The sequence below is a fragment of the Patagioenas fasciata genome, chromosome 4, assembly GCF_037038585.1.
Source record: "Patagioenas fasciata isolate bPatFas1 chromosome 4, bPatFas1.hap1, whole genome shotgun sequence".
Taxonomy (NCBI): domain Eukaryota; kingdom Metazoa; phylum Chordata; class Aves; order Columbiformes; family Columbidae; genus Patagioenas; species Patagioenas fasciata.
In genome coordinates, this window is record NC_092523.1 from 26192235 (window position 1) to 26213496 (window position 21262).

Sequence of the window (21262 nt, forward strand, 5' to 3'; positions counted from 1 at the left end):
TAAAGCTGATGGGAAACAAGAAAGGGGCATTATTGCTCTACTTAAGCAGGAGTAAAGCCTTATGAGGGATGTCATGATAATGCCACTTGGACCTATTTTATTTCTGTACAAGTATGTTTCTCCACATGCAGCGTATTTTGTTATACCTGAGCTATGTGATACCTGGGACCTGGAGGTAAAATCCCTTCTTGTGGAAACAAAAAGAACTAATTCAAAGAGGCAGTTGTGATTCAGCGTGTGCAAAACATGTGGGAGTTAACATGAACCAGGATGTACTTCATTTGCAACCTGTTCTGTACTTGTACCTTAAGGTGATTACTCTCATGGATCTTTATGATCTCCCTCTGCTGGCTGCTTCAACATCTGCAGGTTGCAGTAGCCCACAGCCTGTCACTACCATTATTTTTCAGTTTGGTGCTCCTTTCTGTTTGAAATATCTTTCATTTTAAGTCCTGCTCTTTCCCTCTTCCTGAATCTGACACCTATTTTTCAGAGACTAAATTTCCCTTAGAAATAGCTAAATGAGATGAGAGGGCTAATTTGGGGAGCTTTGCAATAGTTTTCAATGCAGGAGAAAATGAATTGTACTACATGTAATTTGGCTATTTAAGTAGCTGCTGCTTCCGCACACAGCTATTTGTATGTGATGATTGCATTTTTTACATTTATTTTTTCAGATTCTTTCACAAGTAATAGGCTAAGCTTGTAGAAGGCACCTTACCAATTCTGGAGTTGTAACTGCTAGACATAGCTCAAATAGGTGTATTTGGACTTTGAAATGTCCAAATACGATTTTAAATGTGAGGGCACCTTATTAGATATATTGAATACACTGTAACTCATATGGAAATTGAGCTTCTTATTTATTCTGTAACATTAGTTATTCCCTCATATGGTATTGTGTGTCCCAGGCTATTTTTAAATTCTATTTTCTACTGTTGACAAGCCAAGAGCACAGTAAGTGGCGTAAGGTAACTTCATTGCTGTCACCGCATCTCGAGGCAATGGAATGCAGTGCTTTTACGTGAGTGCACGTGCCTGCAAGCTATTTCATCTGTTGGACAATTAGGACGTGATTTTTGCAAAGCTCCTCCAGCAGTGTGTCTGCAAAAACGATAGCTATCTTGGTTTTTAAATTCATTTCCCTGGAAATCCACACAGGCAACAGTAATCTCTACCTAGTTATGTTCACGTGAGGCTCTGCAGACTGGTGTTTTTCTCAGAGAAATGGTTACCCGCTATATAAAGGTGTAATGCTATAACTTAAGTATGCCAGGTTGTTTTAAAGCTGGTTCCAGATATCAGTCAGTTGCAGGAATATATTAAAAATGTTTATAGATGTTTAAACTACTCTGAGTGCAAGGAGAGAAGCAGTTTGTGCTCCGTGTTATGGTGAGGTGGCGTAATGGGATGTGCTGAGAATTAGTCAGACACTTGTTGCCTTGGCTTGCAAATGGGTAAGTGCCAGTGGCCAACTCCTGGCACTGGAGAAAGTTGTCACATTTCCACCCACGCACAGAAGGCCAAAGGGAGAGCTGTCTAATCTGCTTTCTTAACTGGTCCTTGGATACTTAATGTTTTAGTTCCCTCCTCAAGTTCCTGAAAAGTAAGGAAACTGGCCTTTCTCCTTCTTGAAAGGAGCGCTCCACACATGCTCTATATCCAGGACACCAGAAAGGAGATTGACCATAAGCAAAAGTCTGTCTACAGGTGAATTTACGGATAGTCCTGGTGGGAGGCAGGGAAAAGAAAGTGGAACAGATGGTATTATCACTCTGCTTTTGCATAAATCACTAGATGAAATTTAAAGTAGTTTAGTAAAGGGTTAATGCATTTGTATTCAGCCTTCGGTTTCCAGGAGAACTTCTGGGATCCTGAATCTTGCTCCAGACCTCTGTGCAGCATGATGTGCAACAGACTTGTCCTTCTCTTAAGCTCTGACTGGTCTGGTAGAGCATCATAGAACAGGTTATCAGGCTCCTTTGTAGTAAAAAAGAGCCTCTTTGCCTAATTTGGCTGTATGTAAAATCTGAGTTCGTTACCTGGTTACATCAGTGTACCCCAAGTCTTATTTACTTGGCCTTGTTGGATTCTTCTGTCCTACATGGGAAGAGGCTCGGTCTGATGTATATAACCACTTTGGACTCCACTTGGATGACTAAAGGTATTTTTATCACTGACTGGCCAAAATATAGCTTTTTACACTGTACTGATTAGTAGAATATTCTCAAAGTCCATTCAACCAAAATTTTGTGTGTATGCTCACGAAATACTAGAAAGTTAACTATGAGTTAATTAAAGAAATTAGAAGTATATGCATTTCTAAAATGCAAATACTACTACAAACATGTTTTTAATTGGCCTTTAAAAAGTCCTGTTCTGTATGTTTCACTATAACGCTCAGTATCAGGCCTTTTGAACAATTTCAGGAAACCCAAGTATGAACTGCCACAACAGATAATTCTTCTCAGTCTGGACCTTTTCTCTGTATTGTCCAACATCCTTGCCCTCTGACATTGTGAAATGCTTGCAAAAAACTCTGCCTTCTTTTCTGCTAAACATCAAGGAAAGTTGTTCCCTACATTTTTCAGTCAATGGTGCATCAGTACTCAAAAAAAAAGTTAAATCCTTGACAATGCATTGGCATACAGTTTGTACGTAATTAACCAGTAGCTGTTATTTGCCCTACAAAATATTCAAACCTATTGTGAAACTCAGCTTTTAACTCCAGTGATGCACTGTGGCCTTGAGTGCCCTATGCTCACTACACATTAGGCTATAAATATTCCTTTGGTTAGTTTTGCTGTGTATCAGTGTCAAAGAATGCCCTGTTAGTTTATTATAAAAGAGCATTATTAGGATTGTCTGATTCTTTTCCAAGTATATCAGTGTGTTGTTGTGCCCTTGTATTTGTCTCTTCTTTTAAGCAGTGCTATTTCTTCCCATTAAAAAATAGTGCACATATATAATACATACATATGGTTATGTATGTATAAAAAAAACCAAAAACAACAACACGGGGGGGTTCTGGCTGTTTGTCACCTGCCTGTGAAACCCTTTCTAGTTCTGCAACTGTCAGCTAAACGCTTCGATTGAGCCAGAGCCAATGTGGTGAAATGAGATCACATATGGTGGACACTGAGCGAAAAGATGCAGTACCTCTGAGACATGTTACTTTAACTGGATCCAGAGGACGTCTTTCAGGACCTGTCTCTCCTGACTGCACTGACCTTTTCCTTTTTCCAAGGCCGCATGAGTACTTAAGCTCATCGGTTGTGAAAACAAATCTGATGAGATAGCGAAGGAGCCGTCGTCCATCTTTCTTGGAGGAATTTACAGCCTCATCCCACTGTTTACTAGTGATGTAGACGGGGTAGTTGTTCAGCAACTGTTTGCTCCCCTGAAAAAGTGAAATTTCATTGCTTATTTTACAAGGCAAATAAGTAAAGATGTCAGTTGCAATAAAAAATACCCTTTTTAACTAGCTGCAATACTGACAGCGAAACACATCCTAAAGTGAACACATAATTGCTCTTACTGTGAATAAGTACTTTTAAAATCACATTTCAATTTTCTAGGAACTTGCATTTGGTGAGGTACAAGGACTACTTTTTGAGAGGTGGCTATTGATAATTCCCACTTTAACAAGTAGGTTAAAAAGAATTATGAACCAGTGACTAGCTTTGCTATTTAAGTATAACCTTTCTTCTTAGTCTGTTAAAATGCATAAGAAGGGTCTTTGAAGAGTGTGATCAAATGGATCACTTCATTGCAGCTGACAGTTTACTTCAGAGGTGACTCTTTTGGTCTATTTTTATAATAAATTTATTACTTCTGTAGAACACACCTGAAACTTGACAGCAGTTATGTTACTGTGAAAAATATAAAGAAAATAAGTAAAGGAACTGTGAAAACTAAAAGCTTCATTATTATTAATGAATGCCATATTAACTCAAATTATAGATTTACAGAAATACCACCATGTCAGCTGGAAAAAAATTCTGCTTTTAACCATCATAACTTGTGTGCTTCAATATTTCCACATTGAAAGAATGCTGTGGGGCTAATTTGGGGAATTCCTGTAATCCACACACATTTATAAACCCTGTTCAGTCAATTGTACCTAAATTGTATCTAATTCTTGTTGCCCATAAGATGCTCTAGTTCAGGATTACCCAATTAACATAAAATGGTATTGCTAATACACTTGAAATAATTGAAGTACACAAAAAACCTAAACCACACCCTCCTAGAGACTCATGCACTTTTGCAGCTATACCTCTTTATTAAATCACGTAAATCTGGAGGCCCAATTAGTAAAACATTTGCATAGCCCCGAGCTTAGACAGGAGCTTACTGCTAACTAGAAAAAATAAGGGCCTGAGGATCAACAGAGGTGATGATCCACATGCTGCACTGATGGGCAACTGTTACAAATTTCTCCTACTTGGTTCCGTATATTTGATATCTTAGAACTATTTTAAGGAATACCCTTGCCTCCTTTCCTGTATTTATTACAGCATCCTGGGAGACAGCTTGGGAGCATCTTTGAAGTTTTTCCTCAGGTTATTTGCTTTTATTTTTTTTGCAAGTTTGATGAATATGTGGAAGGTTGAATTTAGTGAAGACTGTGATGAGAGTCCTCGAAGAATCTGTGTGACTCAGGGTACCACCACCTCCCAGGGGGGATAGCATCACTGGGAGCTGAGCCTCCGTGAGCGTCTGCTACTTGCTTGCCTCGGTGCAAACTGCTGACAAAGGCAGCCACAAGCAAATCTAAACCCCTGCAAAGGAAGTCAAAATATAGAGGAGATAGGCTCTGTCTGTCTGATGGGCCCCTCCCCTTCTCCCCAAACATCTCAACCCTCCAGCTTGTAAATCCAAGCTTGCAACCCCTAAAATAAAGACATTTCGCCTACAGCCCAACTCTATTTATAATCTGAGGCTTTCTCTTTGCACTTTGCTTGTCTCCTCCTGCTGCTGCAAAAGAGCCATGGTCGATTCACCCCCGCTCCGCTCATGACACAAGAACCTGCTTTAATTTTGCCGGGTACACGCACCCCTGGGAAGCCAACAGTATGGCTGGGGAGCTCTGCTGTGGAAAGAATTTTTCTTCCATCCAGCCCAGCTCCTCGTCCTCTGCCAACATGGAAAGGGGGTTGAGGAAGGAGGAAGAGTAGGGGGGCAGCATGGGAAGCTCTTTGGGGGTGTGATGCTCTTATGCTGAAGCAACTGTGACTGCTCCATCTCAGGGGGAGTGAACACTTGTATTTCCTTGCCTTGTTTGATCACAGAGGCAATACACTGGACCATCTGATCCCTACAGTGGTACTGATCTTTTTTTTCAGCAGCTAGTGCGAGCACCCCTTTTATATAAAGATAATTATTTTCCTACCTGAGACTCCTGAAACCTACTTTTTTCCCTATTAAAAAACTGCAGTGAGGCAAGGACTTTCCTACTGATAATGGTGCAAAGTACAAGCTGCAGCTAACTCTGTAGGCACTGTCTTGCTTTGGAGCCCTGGCAGGCAGGAGGAACACAATGCAAACCAGCAATGTAATGCAAGGCTACAGGCTTGCTCTTGTGTGTTAGGGATGGATGCTGATGTGTGGCTTTGCTAAATAGCAAGCTATCCTAAAAGTCACCTCTGTGTTTAAATGTTTTGCACTGATGGAAATAGGGTTCAGAAAAGCCCAACATCTAAATTTCATGAGAGCTCACATTACTGTTAACTGAGGAGACGGCAGTAAATTTTGTGTAATTTCCTCAGTCCCAATTTTATTCTACTTCTCTTTTATTTCCCCTGAAATTTAGGATATTTTTCCTTCTGCTGCTGCAAAGGCATGAGTCTGTGTTATACTACTCTGTTAACTGATTACTGGGTTCCTGCTACAGATGCAATTTAATTACATTCTCTGGAAGTAAAACACTTCTGGGCAAAAGATTCTTGGTAAATATATGATGAAGTTTGGTGTGTCCAGCAGTCACTAAACTAAAACAAACAGAAAACCTTCCAAAAATTAAATAAGCCAATTGTGAAGGAATAACCAAAGTACAAATGCATTCATGCTGTATTTGTACATGATTAAGCTTATGAATAAAATACTAGCATCTATGTATTTAATTGAATAAATATTCCGTCACATCATGACAAGCTATTTCATGGGGTATGTTACAGAAAAGCTTCATTTTTTACAGTGCTTGAAAATTTTAGTTAAGCAAAAGAGCATTAGAAAAAGGAAAATGAATCCTTGGAATATATTTGAGCAATAACAGCTGATGTCATATATAAATATGAATACTGAATGGAGGAGCAAAGTGATGCACATCCTGAACTGCTGCAGAGCAACTTCAGTGAAACTACAGTAAGCTGGACTATGAGAGGCTTGCACTACGTATCATTTATGTGCAAAGGGAGGTCAGACTAGACCTGTCTTCCCTCTTCTGATTCTGTTTGCATGAATAACAGGTAGTGACATGTATGAATTACATATACAAAAATGTGTAGCAAGAGCCTCAAACACAGACAGTCTAAAATAGAAGTGTCTCAACAAAAATAACTTCATTTGAGGCATTTTTTACCAGCCTGAATAGAAACACACTGGAGCGTGCATTACGCTAGAGCTGATAGAGAAATCTATAAATCTATCTTATAGAGAAGGGGAGGACTTAAATTTCCTGCTTTTGCACTGCAGTGCTTTTAAACACAACATAATTACGAAAATCCCCAAACTCTGTATCAAGTACAAAATTGTCAACACTCAACATTTTGTTTGGGATGCTTTCTGAAATCCAAGAGCACTCCAAAGACTTGCAGAAGTCTATATTTGGGTCTGTCTGCAAAATGAAGGAAACGTATATTTTAGAGTTAACCATAGCAGGGTTGCGTGAGAGCTACACTAAGTGTATAGACATGTGTCCATACACACGACACGTTGGTGCCCCCAAGCATGGGTTGCAGCCTCTGTGCACCCACAGCCACCGCGGCAGCCACTGTCAATCAGCCAGCTCTGGTTCTCACCAGGCCAGCCCTAGCCTAAAGTGCACCCATAAAAGTGAGGCTTCTGAGGAAAGGTGAGAGAAAAATTCTCCAAGCAAGGCAAGTGCAGCTGGTGCTGATGGAAGGAGTTACATTCTGCTCAGTAAAATTAATCCCAGATTAAACTAGTGGTGAGTCTACTCCATTTGGAGGATTATTGTACTTAAGAACAACACTTTAATAATAGATTTTACCTTTTTTTTTTTTATTTTTTTTTTTTTACTACTAAATATATTCTTCCAGCACCCACTGATTTATTTGCCTACATGTTTACAATTAATTGTCAAACATACAGAGATGTAGCTCGTCTTCACTGTACACTACCTCAGTCGGATGGTCTGTTGGCTGTGGTACCATAAGCTGGTTGTGATGCTGAAGTACAGTCTTCAAATAATCTAAAACAGTCTGGCAGGGCACTGCATGAAACAAATTGCAATTACTGTATATTAGCTATCTAGCACAAAATAGAACAACAATATTATATCAAGCAGTGTTCTTCAGGATCTGCTTTGTACATCTGTGAGATTTATTTCAAATAGGAAATACTTCTCATTTTGATTTGTGCAGTCATTTCGTTCAATAAATATACAACAGATGTTGTATTTCCTATGTTGATATCTCTGATATTGCTTTTATTTTCTGCCCACTAGCTTTCGAAGGTTATTTTCCTAGTTTGAAATTATAATTATTACAAATACAAATTAGGTCAGCAGTAATGATAATAAGAAAAAAAATCCGTAAATATTGTAAACAGCCCAAACCATACAAAGGAGAAAACATTTCTTGGACCTAAATCATGTACTGATTAACATGTAAATACGCTCAAATGCTTTTGAAACCACAGTCTGATTAACTATACTGAACAGATTTAATGATTCATATACTTTAATTTCTTTTCCCTCCCTCCTCCCAAATTTGTTACAAAACTAGGTGTTACGCAAATTGCTTTATTTCTCTTTCCCACAACCTCCCCCCCTTTCCATTTCCATCACTCTCATCCATTTCAGTAGTGGTATCAACGTCCTATTCCCTTCTGCTGAGGTGATAGGTTAATTAGGGATGATTCAATTACGGATCTCTCTTAAGCAGATGCTGCCACATCCCTGATTAACTCTGGAGTATTTTTGAGATACAGTGCTTTTCTCCTGAGCCTGAAACATCATAGGAGAATTAAACAGATATTAACCCACCATTATGACTGATTCGTGCAAGACTAAATAAGCATAGTTTTTAAGGTACCTTATCAGTCTCACATTTCATATGAGTTGTTTTTGTAAAATATTCAGAGATAATCTTAGCTTCAGATAAAATTCCTGAAAAAATATTTCGGTGTTCCTTTAAAAAAAAAATAAAAGTCTTGGCAATTAGCCTTTACACCTGGAAAAAATGTGGCATTTTAGGTTTTGTCTTAAGCTGGCATTCTGAAAGCAAGCACTGAAATCTCTGGGAATGTCTCAAGGCAGTATTTTCATATATTCTATACTCTTTCCTGGGCATTGACACTGTGCAGTAACTATGGCCCTGTCTAGGCAGACGGTGCAAAACACCTTTACTTTGTGCAAAACAGACCCTTTACTAAAGGCTAAGCAGTGTTACATACAGTACTCTGCATACAGAAGTCACGCAAAGTGCCTCGCATGGAGTATAAAGTCCTTTGTCATTTCACTCCATGCTGACTCCTCCGTAAAGACAAGCCACCCGTGTATTTACTCTTGCTCCATTTGATATATCACACTTTGCTGCAGGAGGTTATGCACTAGGCAGAAGTTAGGATTTCAAGTGACTCGTACCTGTTTAATTTCTCCAGTGACTTCACTGCTCATGGCCAGACCAGGGCAGTGTCTCGGTGGTGTAGCTGCTACACAGTGACTCTGCCCAACTACGTGAGCATGGATACTTTTTTTCCATAGGAAAAAAACCCCATGGATGACTTTAGAAAACATTTCAATTATGATAAAGTCAGAAGGACAGTCCAGCTTAATAGTCCCACCAACACATTCTGTGGCCTTCCTGTAACGAGAGCTGTTGTATTTAGCATACAGCCACAACAAAAAACAAACAAGCAAGCAACCAACCAAGCAAACAAGTTCTCACATGGAATAAAGGAGAAAAATGACCACAGGTAATGGTTTATAATAGTACACTGGATATTCATAAGAAGGTGTGGCAGAAAAGGATTTGACTTTCTCCTGTGCCCCCATTTTTATATACAGGAAAGCATATGTGGAAAAAAGAAAATATTTCTTTTTCATGCAGATGGGCTGAAGGATAAGATTGTATTTTGAGACCCTTTTCTTAAACTGCCTGTTTGCTACCTGGCATGTCCAAAATGAAGATTAAACTAGGAACTCTCATGCAGAGGTTACTCACTGATTAAGTAGGTGTCCAAGAAAGAGGATCATGAAATCTCATCCCAAGAAGCATCCGAAACCCTGTGACAAGCTCAGCAAAACCTCCCATTTGGGTGGAAGTTACTGCGCGTACCCAGCATCTCCTGTGGGATCCTGGATCCCCTGTAAGGACGGAAGGGGCTACATGGACTATCGTGCTATGATGGGTGATTGTATTACTGCTTGAAAGAAAAGATGCTCAATACTTCGACCTGGAGGACAGTCGAGTGATATTTGGGAAACCTGAGACACTCGCAAAGTATGCTTTTCCTGCTCTATATATGCTACTTTTTGTTTGGCAAGCTCACTAAGGACATGGCTGCTAAAGCGTCAGTGGTACCTGGAAGCTTTAGACTTCTTTGGTCCCCATGAAGCTGTCCTTAGAACAGTCTGTGAAGTTTGCACTTGCTTGTCTGGTTATCTCTATTAGCAAAAGTCCCTGGTGATGTCCTGATAGCTCTCAGCCATACTTGGTGCTATTGCCTGTAATTATGTGAAACAATGTGGGGCCTGAAAGGGAACAGAATATAATGCATAAAAAAATTTCTAATTTTTAGGGGCTGATCTCACAGCAGGATGGTATTTTACCCACAGTAAGTAATTTCACTTTAGGCTATCATCTGAAAGATGTACTTACCTATGTTCCTCCAAAGGGATGAGGCACAAGCGAGAAGATACCAGGAAACCATTTAACCTGCTGTGTCCCCAGCAGATGAAGTACATCTCTACTTTAACTGTATTCTGCTAATAAAACGCTTCTCATTACTGGTGAGAAATACAAAGGTACTAAAAGCTGGCTGAAGCTTATGAATACTTCTCTCTTCACAAAAGCAGTCACATTTCAACCACAAAATTGTATGATTTTGTTTTCCTTCTAGTTACTGGAGGACTCTGAGCACTTTTGACTTGTAAAGCCACCATACATCACACTATCTGCTGTTGGTACAAATAACTTCAGCCTTTCAAACACCAGATGCTATTTGCAAAGCCAGGCTGCTTGGGCTGCCACATTAACTAAAGCCTCAAGGAAGCCACAAACTGGGCAACACAAGGCCGAGAGTCAAAGCTTCAGTTTGCTTGTCTTTCTGATGGCTCTACAAACATCCTTTCCGCTGAGAGGTAAGAGGAACTGTTACCTCCAAACCCTGCAGCAAACATAACTTTGTAAGAGCCTGCAGCTCCCTGCTGTGAGTACAAATACCATTTGAACCTACTAGCTTATTTATTTTGTATTTCTTTGACTCTGATGTGGTCTCTGGAGAGTTAAGAAGACCATAACGCTGAGAGCAGATTCTCTGTGTACTTACACACGTACCCACTCCCACTGACACCACCAACAGGGATCTGTGCCTACTGAAACCAACAGGAGAGATGCTCATGTAGAAACCACACTTGCTTGTCATAATTTAGTCGAAAGCCTGTGTGGAGGCAGTAATTTTCCTGCCCATTAGGAAGAAGTTTCCATGGTCTTTACTTTCTGAAAGTGCCAGTGACTCAGAAAAGACACTGGAAGTGGCAAAGTAACCTGGCCTGCAGCGAGTGAAAGAGTGCGATCTTTGCAGGAGCTAAAGGCGAGAAGGAGATGCTCCAGGGAATGTGGCGTGCTGGGGAAGGCTGGCCTTGCTAAGATGCTAAGCAGTGACTAAGCAGGACATACACAAGAAGTAGCAGGTCTTTGTTGTTTATTGATCCAATCTGTAAGACATCGTTGTTATTCTAGGCATTTGTATGCTGTAGTAAGTGCTGCTTTGGCATAGCTTGTCACAGCTTTCTCTGCAGAGTATCCTAATTCCTAATAAACAGTTGAACGGTGTGGAGGCCACCGACTGTGCTGATGCCAAAAGCCAGGGTGTGATCCCTCAGTCTGATCTGCCACACAGTGCAGCAACTCCCCAGACTAAATCCTCTTTACATCAGCAGGTAAAAGACAGTACAACTCAAGTCATCATTTCCCAGATGCAGATTCTACCATTGGTTTGTTGTTACGGTATGTACTAGTTCATTCTCAGAAACATTCACTTTAATTCAAGTCTGCATTTTGTTTTCCTTCAATTAGGTTTTATAAAGTATCGGAAAAGAAATTGTAAATGCCTGTCACCTGTTATGTACTCCTAGTTAGTAGTCAAATAATTTATCTGTCTTTTCTTTGCTGAACTCAACACTAACCTTCCTGAGATGCTGGGCTCATGTTAAAAGCAGAGTCCCTACACCTACCTACACGTCTGGGTAGCCAAAGACCACACTCTGTGCTTCAATATTCAGCCACCGCAGCCTCCAAAAGTCTTTCTCAATATCCATTTTCCAGGGGCTGAAACCAAGAACAGGTGACGTTCTCTGTGCCTCAGTACATGTTAAAGCCACACCACGTTCGGCTGAGTCTGTTACCTCTCATGGTCTTCCTCATGCACTGCTGCCTCTGCACTACCTGCAAGCCATGAGCAATGACTGTATGCTTTCTTTCACCAATGAAGTATTAAAAACATAGGCTGTGAGTCCCTCTAGAAATTAATCTGCATCATGGCCTGAATACAATTGCAGCTGCATTTTTTAAATAACTTTTTTAAGATATGTAATGTTATGTAACACCCTGAATATCTGCAAAACCCTCATCAACCAAACTTTTCATCTCATCAAAACCATAATTTGGCAAGATGTTGCCTGGTACTAACTCTACTATTCTCTTTTAGTACTCTATTAATCTAGCATCAGCTGTGCAATTACTTCATCTGGGAAAAGGATCAGGCCAATGAGCTGACAATCATCTGGGACAACTTATGTGACCTTTTTAAAGAAGAAAACATACAGTATTTGTGTCTTTCAGTCTTCTGGGGCATCGCAAATATTCCAAAGCACAAAGAAAATCATAGTCAGAGCCCTCTTTGTCTACTGCTGTTTTTGTTCTAGCTCATGAAGTGAGTTGTCCAGATCTCATGATTCTGGCAACATCACACTTTGGTAGCAGCTGCCTAATGTTTTTGGTAAGAAGCTGATGGGCTCTTAGGGACGAAAAGCTGGTGTGCCCAAGCAGGAGCTGCTCTCAGCGGCCTGTGTTGTGGCTCTCCCGGCGATGCCAGTCTCTAAAAGAGAGACTTCTGACTCTGCTCTTGAACCACTCTGTCTTACAACCTGAGCTGGGCTCAGCATGTCTTCAACATTTCTAAAAGGGCCAGCAATTCTGGCACTGACTAACAAGCTCTTAGGTTGTCCCTGACATTGGGAGAAGTTGTAGAAGACAGCCGAGGTTGCAGTCCCACTTGAAGCCACTACTGAATGCATACTAACACCCAGAGTTATGGTGGAAATGGAAAATATTTCTACCTGGTTACCATCATCATTGTATGGTGGTGTGACTGCATCATTTTACTCCTCATGAATACCAGAACAGAAATATGCAATGAGCAGTCCTCTATTACTGGCATAACCCACTATCTCCATCTGATAATGGCCTGATACTGTTGTTATGACTCAATATTTTTCCTATAATTTGCCAAGGAAACAATATCTTCTCCACAGAGTGGAGTTTTCCACAGATCCTAACCTTTGCTTTTTACGCATCACCATCAACTTCCACTTTACTCCATTTGTTATGATCCTTACTGTTCCTTTGCTTTGCCTCTAAACTGGTTGTTTCTATAACCAGCGTGAAAATTTTCCTCCCAGATACTCTTTCAGGGCCTTCAACAACATGCTTTAAACGTTTCCCAATTATCAGCCGCTCTCTTTTTTTTAACTTTTGGCTCTGATAATTGTTTCCAATGGTTTACAAAGTGCCAAAAACATCTCCATTATTGGTTTAGGCTGGGGTTTTGCTCATTATGTATGTTACTGAGCCACTCGTATTGGTATCTGTCAAAATGAAGACTCATTCATCCTCCCTAATATGCAACCTCCAGTGTAACAGACTCTGGGGCTGTTTCTGTTGCCAAACCAGTGTTACAAAGAGATGCTTGGGCTTGCTGTAAGTAAGGCATATCGCCAATGTAAATAAGGTATATCTCCAGCCTCTCCCAGGGCATCAGCCCTCGCCAGAAGGGATATCTCACCCCTGGCTCAGCCGTGTCACTAGCCACAGTGGCCTCAGCCCCCATAAGCAGACAATAAGAAATCTGGTTATTCTGTTCATTAATGAGATTTTGTGCTCTGTAGCTGACACTGGCTAGTATTCCTCCTGCTGTTTTCCACAGCAGAAGATGAATCCCTTAGCACTCAAGACCATTTACTTCTGACTCGCCAGCGAGGAGAAGGATTGAGAAGGGTGTACATCTGCACCCACCTCACTCAGACTGGCAGCTGTTAGTTAAGACTGGCTCAGCTTTGCAATGCATCCTCCTTTGCTTGACCTTGAGCAATTCTTCACTCCAAGTTCATTGCAGGGCATTTCTAAATTGATGCTCAACTGTCAAAAAGATGTAACAAATGATAGGGAAACTGCTGACGAACTAGATGGCAGTGTGAATTTCTTATAACATTAACAGAGATGCCTTCTCTGCCTGAGATTTGGACAAGTGTGCAGTATAACACGACTTGGACCACTTTAGCTCATATGCTCATTTATTTCAATAGTCAGCTGAAAGCCAGTGAAATCTGCATGGACAGCCTGTGAAGACAAGTTGTTGGGGTGCGGTGAGCTGGAAGAAGAGCGAGGGGTGAGAAGATGGTGTTAGTAATGAGGAACTGATCTTGGTGTTCGAGACTGCAAATTTGGATGTTCATAATTAGATGGTAAAATAAAACCAGCATGCATTCTTAATGAGAGCAGCCAGTAGAAAGCATAAGAATCGACATTACACGGAGAAGGTGTTAAAGACTGCCTAAACTGACCTCTCGTGCCTGCCAAAAGCAGGGAAGAGAAAAAAAAATATAGCAAATATCCCATTACATTTAAAATCCCTCTCAATTGTATTTTCCAGGTGAAGTGGAAAACCATTTTACTTCTGTTAATCTGCATCTGAAAAACTATTGTATGTCTTTCAGTTTTATTTTGAAAGAATATTTCTTCCAGAAAGAAAGAAAGTGCCACTTCCATACAGCCCTGGGATGCATGCCTCTGCCTGAACAACAAGAGATAAAACAAGGCAACTGCGTGTCTCTCATTTAAGCGATGCTACCACATGCTCCTGCGGCTTTTATTTTTGTCTGTGCTCCCTAACTTTTCGCCTACTTAATAGAAAGTAACTCTTCTTGTCCTCCCTTTCATTCATTATGTTTTCAGGACAGGGACATCCCCTTTAAACCTCTTTACACATTCATACTGCTGATAAAACAACAGGGGAGCCCCCAGTGAGCACGGATAGCAGTTTGTGTCACTAAAATGCTAAATACTGACCTGCAAAACACAAAAAAAAGTTGAAATCAGGGACTGCGGCTTCGCCAGGCTGAACCACCAGCCCTCCGCAAAGCTCCCACCAGCTCCTTCTCCCCAAGGTAGGCAAAGAAACCTGCCTCCCCGAATTCTCATGGGTTTTTAACCAGAAGCATGTAAAAAACAGCTAATTAAGCCTCGGTCTGCTGCAGCTATGTGTTTCAGTAAGTTTTTGTACTCAGGTTGGTTTAGCAAACTAATCTGGCACCCCCAAGCTGCCAGCAAAGGTGTGCCGCAAATTCAAAGGGGTTCTCGTGCCAAACACTGGGCGACTGCACTCGAGGCTCCCTCTTCCCGAAGTACCTTCAACACTTTGAAGCTGAACAACAGAACAAGGCCAGAGATCAGACCAAAACATCCAGAACATCAAAGGAAACCAAAGAAGTGGTTAAATGTGAACATCAAGAAAAAGGACAAAAAAGAAAGCACATGAAAAAGTGTTTGTCACAACCCTTGATGGCTGCTTTATCTACGCTGCGGCTGTGGTAGGCTCTTTGGAAATGCGATGCTCTGAAAGTATAAAGGAGACAGGATTTGTAGGGAAAAGTAATATCTTTTATTAGATCATCCGATAGAGTCAGGAAAAAGAGTCAAGCCTTCGGCACACAAAACCTTCTAGAAAACTTGTCTGACTTTTTCAATTACATTGATATTAACTCTACCTGCAAATCCCACTTTGCTTTGGCTGCTTCCAGCCACCATGAACATCTTCTCTGTAGGTTACTGTCTCTCTACATTTGAGGTTTTTTTTCACCCTCATTCTTCCATCTTTCAGTGAAGTATTTTTTGCTGCCAGGCTTGTGAGGTAAGAATAATTACTGTATCACACACTGCTTTACCTTACTTACTTGTACCTTTTCACTACTTTCCGGCTGGCTGGATCCAAACCACATCACAAAGCTGGGAGGCACCTGGAGGCAAACCCTCACTCAAGACTCCTGGCCTTTGCTTTAACCATCTGGAAATATTTTCTCCCGTCTAGGCTGAAAGCTGTGAGAAGATTATACTGACAACAGCGAAGAAGAACTGCTTAATATCCTTAGATATTAGATGGTCTACACCCAGGTCTTACATGCAGTTTCACAAATAAGTCTTTAATTTTACTATTGGGAATGTATCAGAGCCCTAGTAATTTTCATACAGAGGAAAGAGATTAGGAAACATTTTTCTGCTCATATAGATAGATTACTTTGCTCTGTTCTTGACAGTCTCAAAACCCTGAAAAGACAATGACAAGTTTGCCAAAGTTCTTCCAGAAATTACTGAATCTTTAAGTAAGTATTTTTTTAAAACAAGACAAAAAACCACACTGAACAAAAATGTTTCTCCTTTTTTTCAGTTGGACTGAAAATCTTCAGTTAATGTTTTTGTCTTAAAAAAAAAAAAATCAGGAAAACTGCACAAATTGCAAGATGTCATATTGTTCTAAATCCAAACCACTGAAACATGAATTTTACTTCATTTATGCTATAGCTGAAACAATTAATATTTCACACAAATTTAAGTATTGTTTCAGTCAAGTCAAATGGGTATTTTTTGAGATAAAAACACCCCAACAACCAAGGCATATGCAATATTTCACCCATGTAATTGCTGTTCTCCAGTGGTGTCTGTCAAAGGGTCATGCTAGGCTAGGGGCAAAAAGAACCTACAGGACTTAAAGGTTTTTACAGCAACGGGGCAGAGTCCTGAAAACAGAAAAACTTATTTTCTGTGTTCAAAAGCTACAGGAGGATGTTTTGTGTAATATTCATTAAGAAAAAAAAAAAAAAAGAAAAAGAAAAAAAAAGGAAGAAAAAAAAGAAGTTGTTGCTTTTACATCTGCTGAGAAAACACGCTTCTTCCCAGTAGTCTCTTTGTGAGCCAGGCAAATGGTGCTTTGCAGAGCTTGAGGCAGAGATGTACAGTGGTAACTATTTTTAGACCTCAAATTCTCATGGATTTTAAAAGGGGCTTTTGCATATGGAAAGTAAAAAAAAAAAAAAAAAGCAAAGTATTTCAGGAAAAGGATAAAGTGATTCATAGACAGTTACAGAGCAGAAGGAAGGGTTGGTGCTTTTATCTGCTGCTGACAGAGTTGCTGGTGGGTGCCCATGAGGAGGGCACGGCGTATGTCTCCCCGCACCCCGCGGGCTCCCTGGCCAGCCTCAGCAAGCAGCTCCGGTCTGGCTTCCCCAGGGATGAGAGGGAAACCACCTACGTCAAAAATATGTGCTCTTTCAGTAGCCTGATGGGACAGCACAGTAGCCTCCATGCTCATCTAGCTGCCACCACAGCTGCTAATTGCCTTGCCTGGCCTGCCAGGTGCCCAGCACGGGACACGTGGATGAGCAAGGAAGAAAGTTTGTGCTCTGAGATGACTCTGATGTGATGGATGGTGGCAAACACCACTGAAACCCTCTGCAGAGAGCCTTCTGGCTCCCTCCTGAGGCACATGTCTTGAGTGGCAAAAAAAGCCTGCTCACAGAATGAGCATTGTGCCTGGTTACATACAGAGTTGTGTGTTTCAAGTCCCACAAAAATTTCTGCCAGCTTCTTTGGTAGCAGAAGCTCATTGGAGCAAAACCAGCACTGGAGGCAGAGACTTCCTTTAGATGTTTGATCAGCCTTTCTCAATGGTGGCTGAGGGACTGTTTGGGGAGCTCAGACCTCTGTTCTAACATGTAGCAAAATCTGAGGGCACCTTCTGTGGCTCTTAACACTTCCCCAAACACATAGGTCACTTCAGACCTATCTGTATATGTCACCCAGATGGCAGCAGATGCAGCTGCTGATGATTTTATGTTGGCTGATGAGGTCATACATCCTTGTACATTTATTTTATGTTTGTCTGCTTCCTTTGATATACCACTAACAAGGTGTTTGATCACTCCCAAGAGGTGAAAAAGGACTACGTTTACATATATTTCTCTCTCTTTCAGAATGCGATGAAGGGTAACTGTGATGACCCAGGCAAATACTGGCTGCTTAGCCTCACATTAATCCTAGTAAAATACAGGCAATTGCAACAGGATTCAATTGACTAAGAGCTAAAGAACATGAATATAATTAATGCCAGTCAAAACGGTCTTACGGAAAGTGGATCTTGTCAAGACTAACCCGATTGTCATTCTTGGATGAGATTATAGGTTTGCTTGAAAAAGTTGGGTTGAAGAGATGTACTATAACTAGACTCCTGAAGGACATTTAGCTTACAACCATGAGTTATCTGATTGCAGAAGCAGCAACACATAACATCAGTAGACTAGAGCACACACGGATTAAGAACCTGCTACAGACACCTCAAGTATTTGTCACTGGGGGAATCATCATGAACAGAGGTGTTTCTAGCAAGGCTCACCAGGGAATGACAGCAGCCTCAATATCATTCAACACTTCTAACCAGGATCACAAAGTTAATTTAAAAACAACCAAAAAAATTCTGGATGATACAGAAAATTGGTGAACCAGCAACAGTGGGGAAAAAAGGGCAGCCAAAGCAATCTATATCACTTAGTAAACAAACACAGCTGAATACAAAGTACTAAGTGTAGGAAGAAATGCACACAAAATGAGCAGCTCAGCTGCACAACCAATGGCCAAATGACCAGGGTGACTGCAGGTGGGAACAAAGAAATTATTCACCTTCGCTTAGGCACGTATTTCCAGTGCCCAAGTTTCAAAGAAATGAGTAGAGGAAAGAACCACAAAAAGGTTTCAACTCATTTGAGGAATTTTAAACAACTCCGCTTAGATGGAAAGTCAGCTTTCAATCTGTAAGTACCTTCATCTGGAAAAAAAAAAGCACTCAGTCCTATACAGCACTTCATTTAGTGGAGAGAAGCACAAGTCAATGACTAGAAGCTGATTTCAGATAGCCAGGCAGGGAATACAGCAGACGTTTTCACCAGTGTAATTCCACTGGAGCCAACTGTCAGAGTAAGAGGTAGAGCCACTGCTTACCAGAGTCTCCAACCCAGGACTGGAGGCCTTCTGAGATACTACTTGACCCAAATATAAATTACGCTTTAGCCAAAACTGAAAGCATCACTGGGTTCAATACAGGTCATTGAATGAAAGCTGTAGGTGAGACTATAGACCCTAATGGTAATTTTTGGTGTTATTCTACTGAAGCTAGGACCCAACAGCAGTCAAAGTCCACACAATTCCCTTTGTCACACACTGTTTCTGTGTGATGTACGAACCACTACTGAATCCAGTGCGAGTGTGAGAGTTATGGCGACTCTAGATTTTGAGAGGGGTGGGGGAAGTATTCTAAACTTCGTTTTTTCTCTGCACTGCACAATGTTAGTTATGGGATTTGCTGCTACTGCCAAGGGACCAATGCACAACAGAAAACCACAATGTAATACAAATAATTCATAATACATCACTGATAGCTGGGGAAAAGAATGATGAAAACTACTGCTTGCTTTTTGCTCAGACTTTGCAACTGTGCATACATCTTTGGACAGTGGTTGGTTGCTGCCATCTTCCCTTCTGCATAGTTAGCAGCTTTGGAGTGCTTTCTCTCTTGCAGCCCGTGCGAAATGGCTTTCTCACTATTTAGGGATTAGTTCAGTGAACTTCGCATGGATCTACCCAAGGCATCTCAAACATAGATAGCAAGGGTGCAGCTCTGTAGCACTTACAGAGATTTCAGAAGTTGTTGTCTACTTATTTTCCTTTCTAAATTTCAGTTTGCTTTTAGTAGTACTATTTGGGGTCCATTTTTGCCTGTTTAAAGTTTAGAGGATAGGTGTCCAAGATACTTTGTTCTCATCCATTATCAGTCTTCAAGTATGTCAGAGGAACTTAACAGTGAGAAGTCCTAAGTTCAAAGGGGCAAGAGAAGATTTTCCCAGAGGGTGTTTTAATTAGATGAGGTTTTCTGTCTGCTTCCTCTCCCCCAGTGGCAACTGAACTGGAGAACTTGTTGTGAAACCTTTTTTCAGGTATTATATGAAGATGAATGGGAGGAGATGTATTTATGCTTCTCATTCAACTACAAACAGTTTAAGAGATACTGTTAGAGGCAGAAGCCAGATATATTTTGGATAAAAATATGGATGTAACTTTGAATAGTTTCTTGAAGTAATCAATAAAGGAGCCCAAAAAATGAACTAGTTTTATAAACTGCAACATCACTTAAAGAACAATACAGATAATTAAGTATAAAAGCATATGTTTGAAATTACCATGACACATCACCTGATATTTGGGATTACAAGTACATTTCATCCTGAACACAGCTCACTAGTATAGGACTCACAATTTGTATGGATAAATAGATAATTTTCCAATGGGCACAGCTAAAGGAATTTTGGATGGAGACAAATTCCAGTGTTTGATTATTAGGACTGCGACCTTAAAAGACAACTAGAACTTCAAACAGACTCCTTTCTAAACTGTTTTTATCAGTGAGTGACAATATTATATGGCAGAGGATTATTTACCTGGAATGCTCTCCAATTTTCTACGAAGTTCTTCGTTTTCTTGTTGCAATGAAATTACCTCCTGCTCTAGCTCTTGACACCGAGGGCAGTAACCTTCTTCCTCTTCCTCCTCTTCTTCCTCTGGAAGTGTAGAAGATGATGGGTGACCATGTGATTCAGATGTTGCTGGAGATGTCCATCCACCTAAAGTGTGTACTGGAGAGGTCGAAAGTGGATCCACATCTGCCAAATGGCTAAAATCATTTACTGATGAGGTGTTCTGAGAAGGGAAGCTCCCAGAAAGCAAATAGTTCTGAAGGGAATCGGTAAAAACTCTCAGAAAGGCTGAGGTTTGTTGTTTCTTTTGCATATACTGCATCTCTATGTCTAAAATGTCTGACGTCTGACTATGGACCATTTTCCCAAGCTGACATTGCTCTTGTCTTTCACTATAATTTGGGTTTTCCTGCTTTATACACGAAATCATGGACTGAGAGTGATTGTTGTCCAGTAGTTTTCCACCACAATTTAAGAGACTTAGAACCCGGCTGCATTGTTGGGCAAAGGCATCCAGAATCATTCGACTCTCTGAAACAAAAGAAAAGATGAATCACAGAAACCTGATGCAAAAGGTTATGCCAGGCAGTAGCAGCTAGATGAATGTACACAACCCTTTACAGTAGCATGCATTTTATTTCTGAACACATTAAAAATATGGCTTCTGCTTTAATACTTCTGCAACACTGTGATTTAAAACAATCCCGACTTTGCTTCTATTTTGAGAGCGCCCTTGTGCCCTTGCTGTTAATCAGAAATGCATTGTGATGATAGTCACTGCTTACTGCCATCTTCTTTCAGAGGGATTAAGACATGAAAATGAGGAAGAAAATACAAATTCCATCCGATTTGCTACAAGTAAAAGTTTAAGTTATTAATTATTTCTCTGGAAGCCTGTTTCAAGCTGCTGGTGGGCTTTATCTGTACATTTTTGCAGGACTTTGCACTACACCTTCTTCCCATGCCCTGCTCCTCTCCAACAAGACATCCAAGTGTTGT

At 40.7% G+C, this 21262-nt stretch overlaps 1 protein-coding gene across 2 annotated transcripts in view; it reads right to left on the reverse strand.

Moving 5' to 3' along the window:
• Positions 1 to 21262, reverse strand: part of BEND4 (BEN domain containing 4) — a 33421-nt gene that overhangs the window by 3813 nt on the left and 8346 nt on the right. The window contains exons 2-4 of one of the 2 annotated variants that reach the window (XM_065837928.2): positions 20228 to 20794; positions 7365 to 7456; positions 3160 to 3400 (exon numbers count right to left, since the gene is read on the reverse strand). In XM_065837928.2, coding sequence (XP_065694000.1) covers positions 3160 to 3400; positions 7365 to 7456; positions 20228 to 20794 — 900 coding nt within the window. The remainder of the gene's footprint in view (positions 1 to 3159; positions 3401 to 7364; positions 7457 to 20227; positions 20795 to 21262) is intronic. The other variant, XM_065837929.2, reaches the window with a different exon arrangement.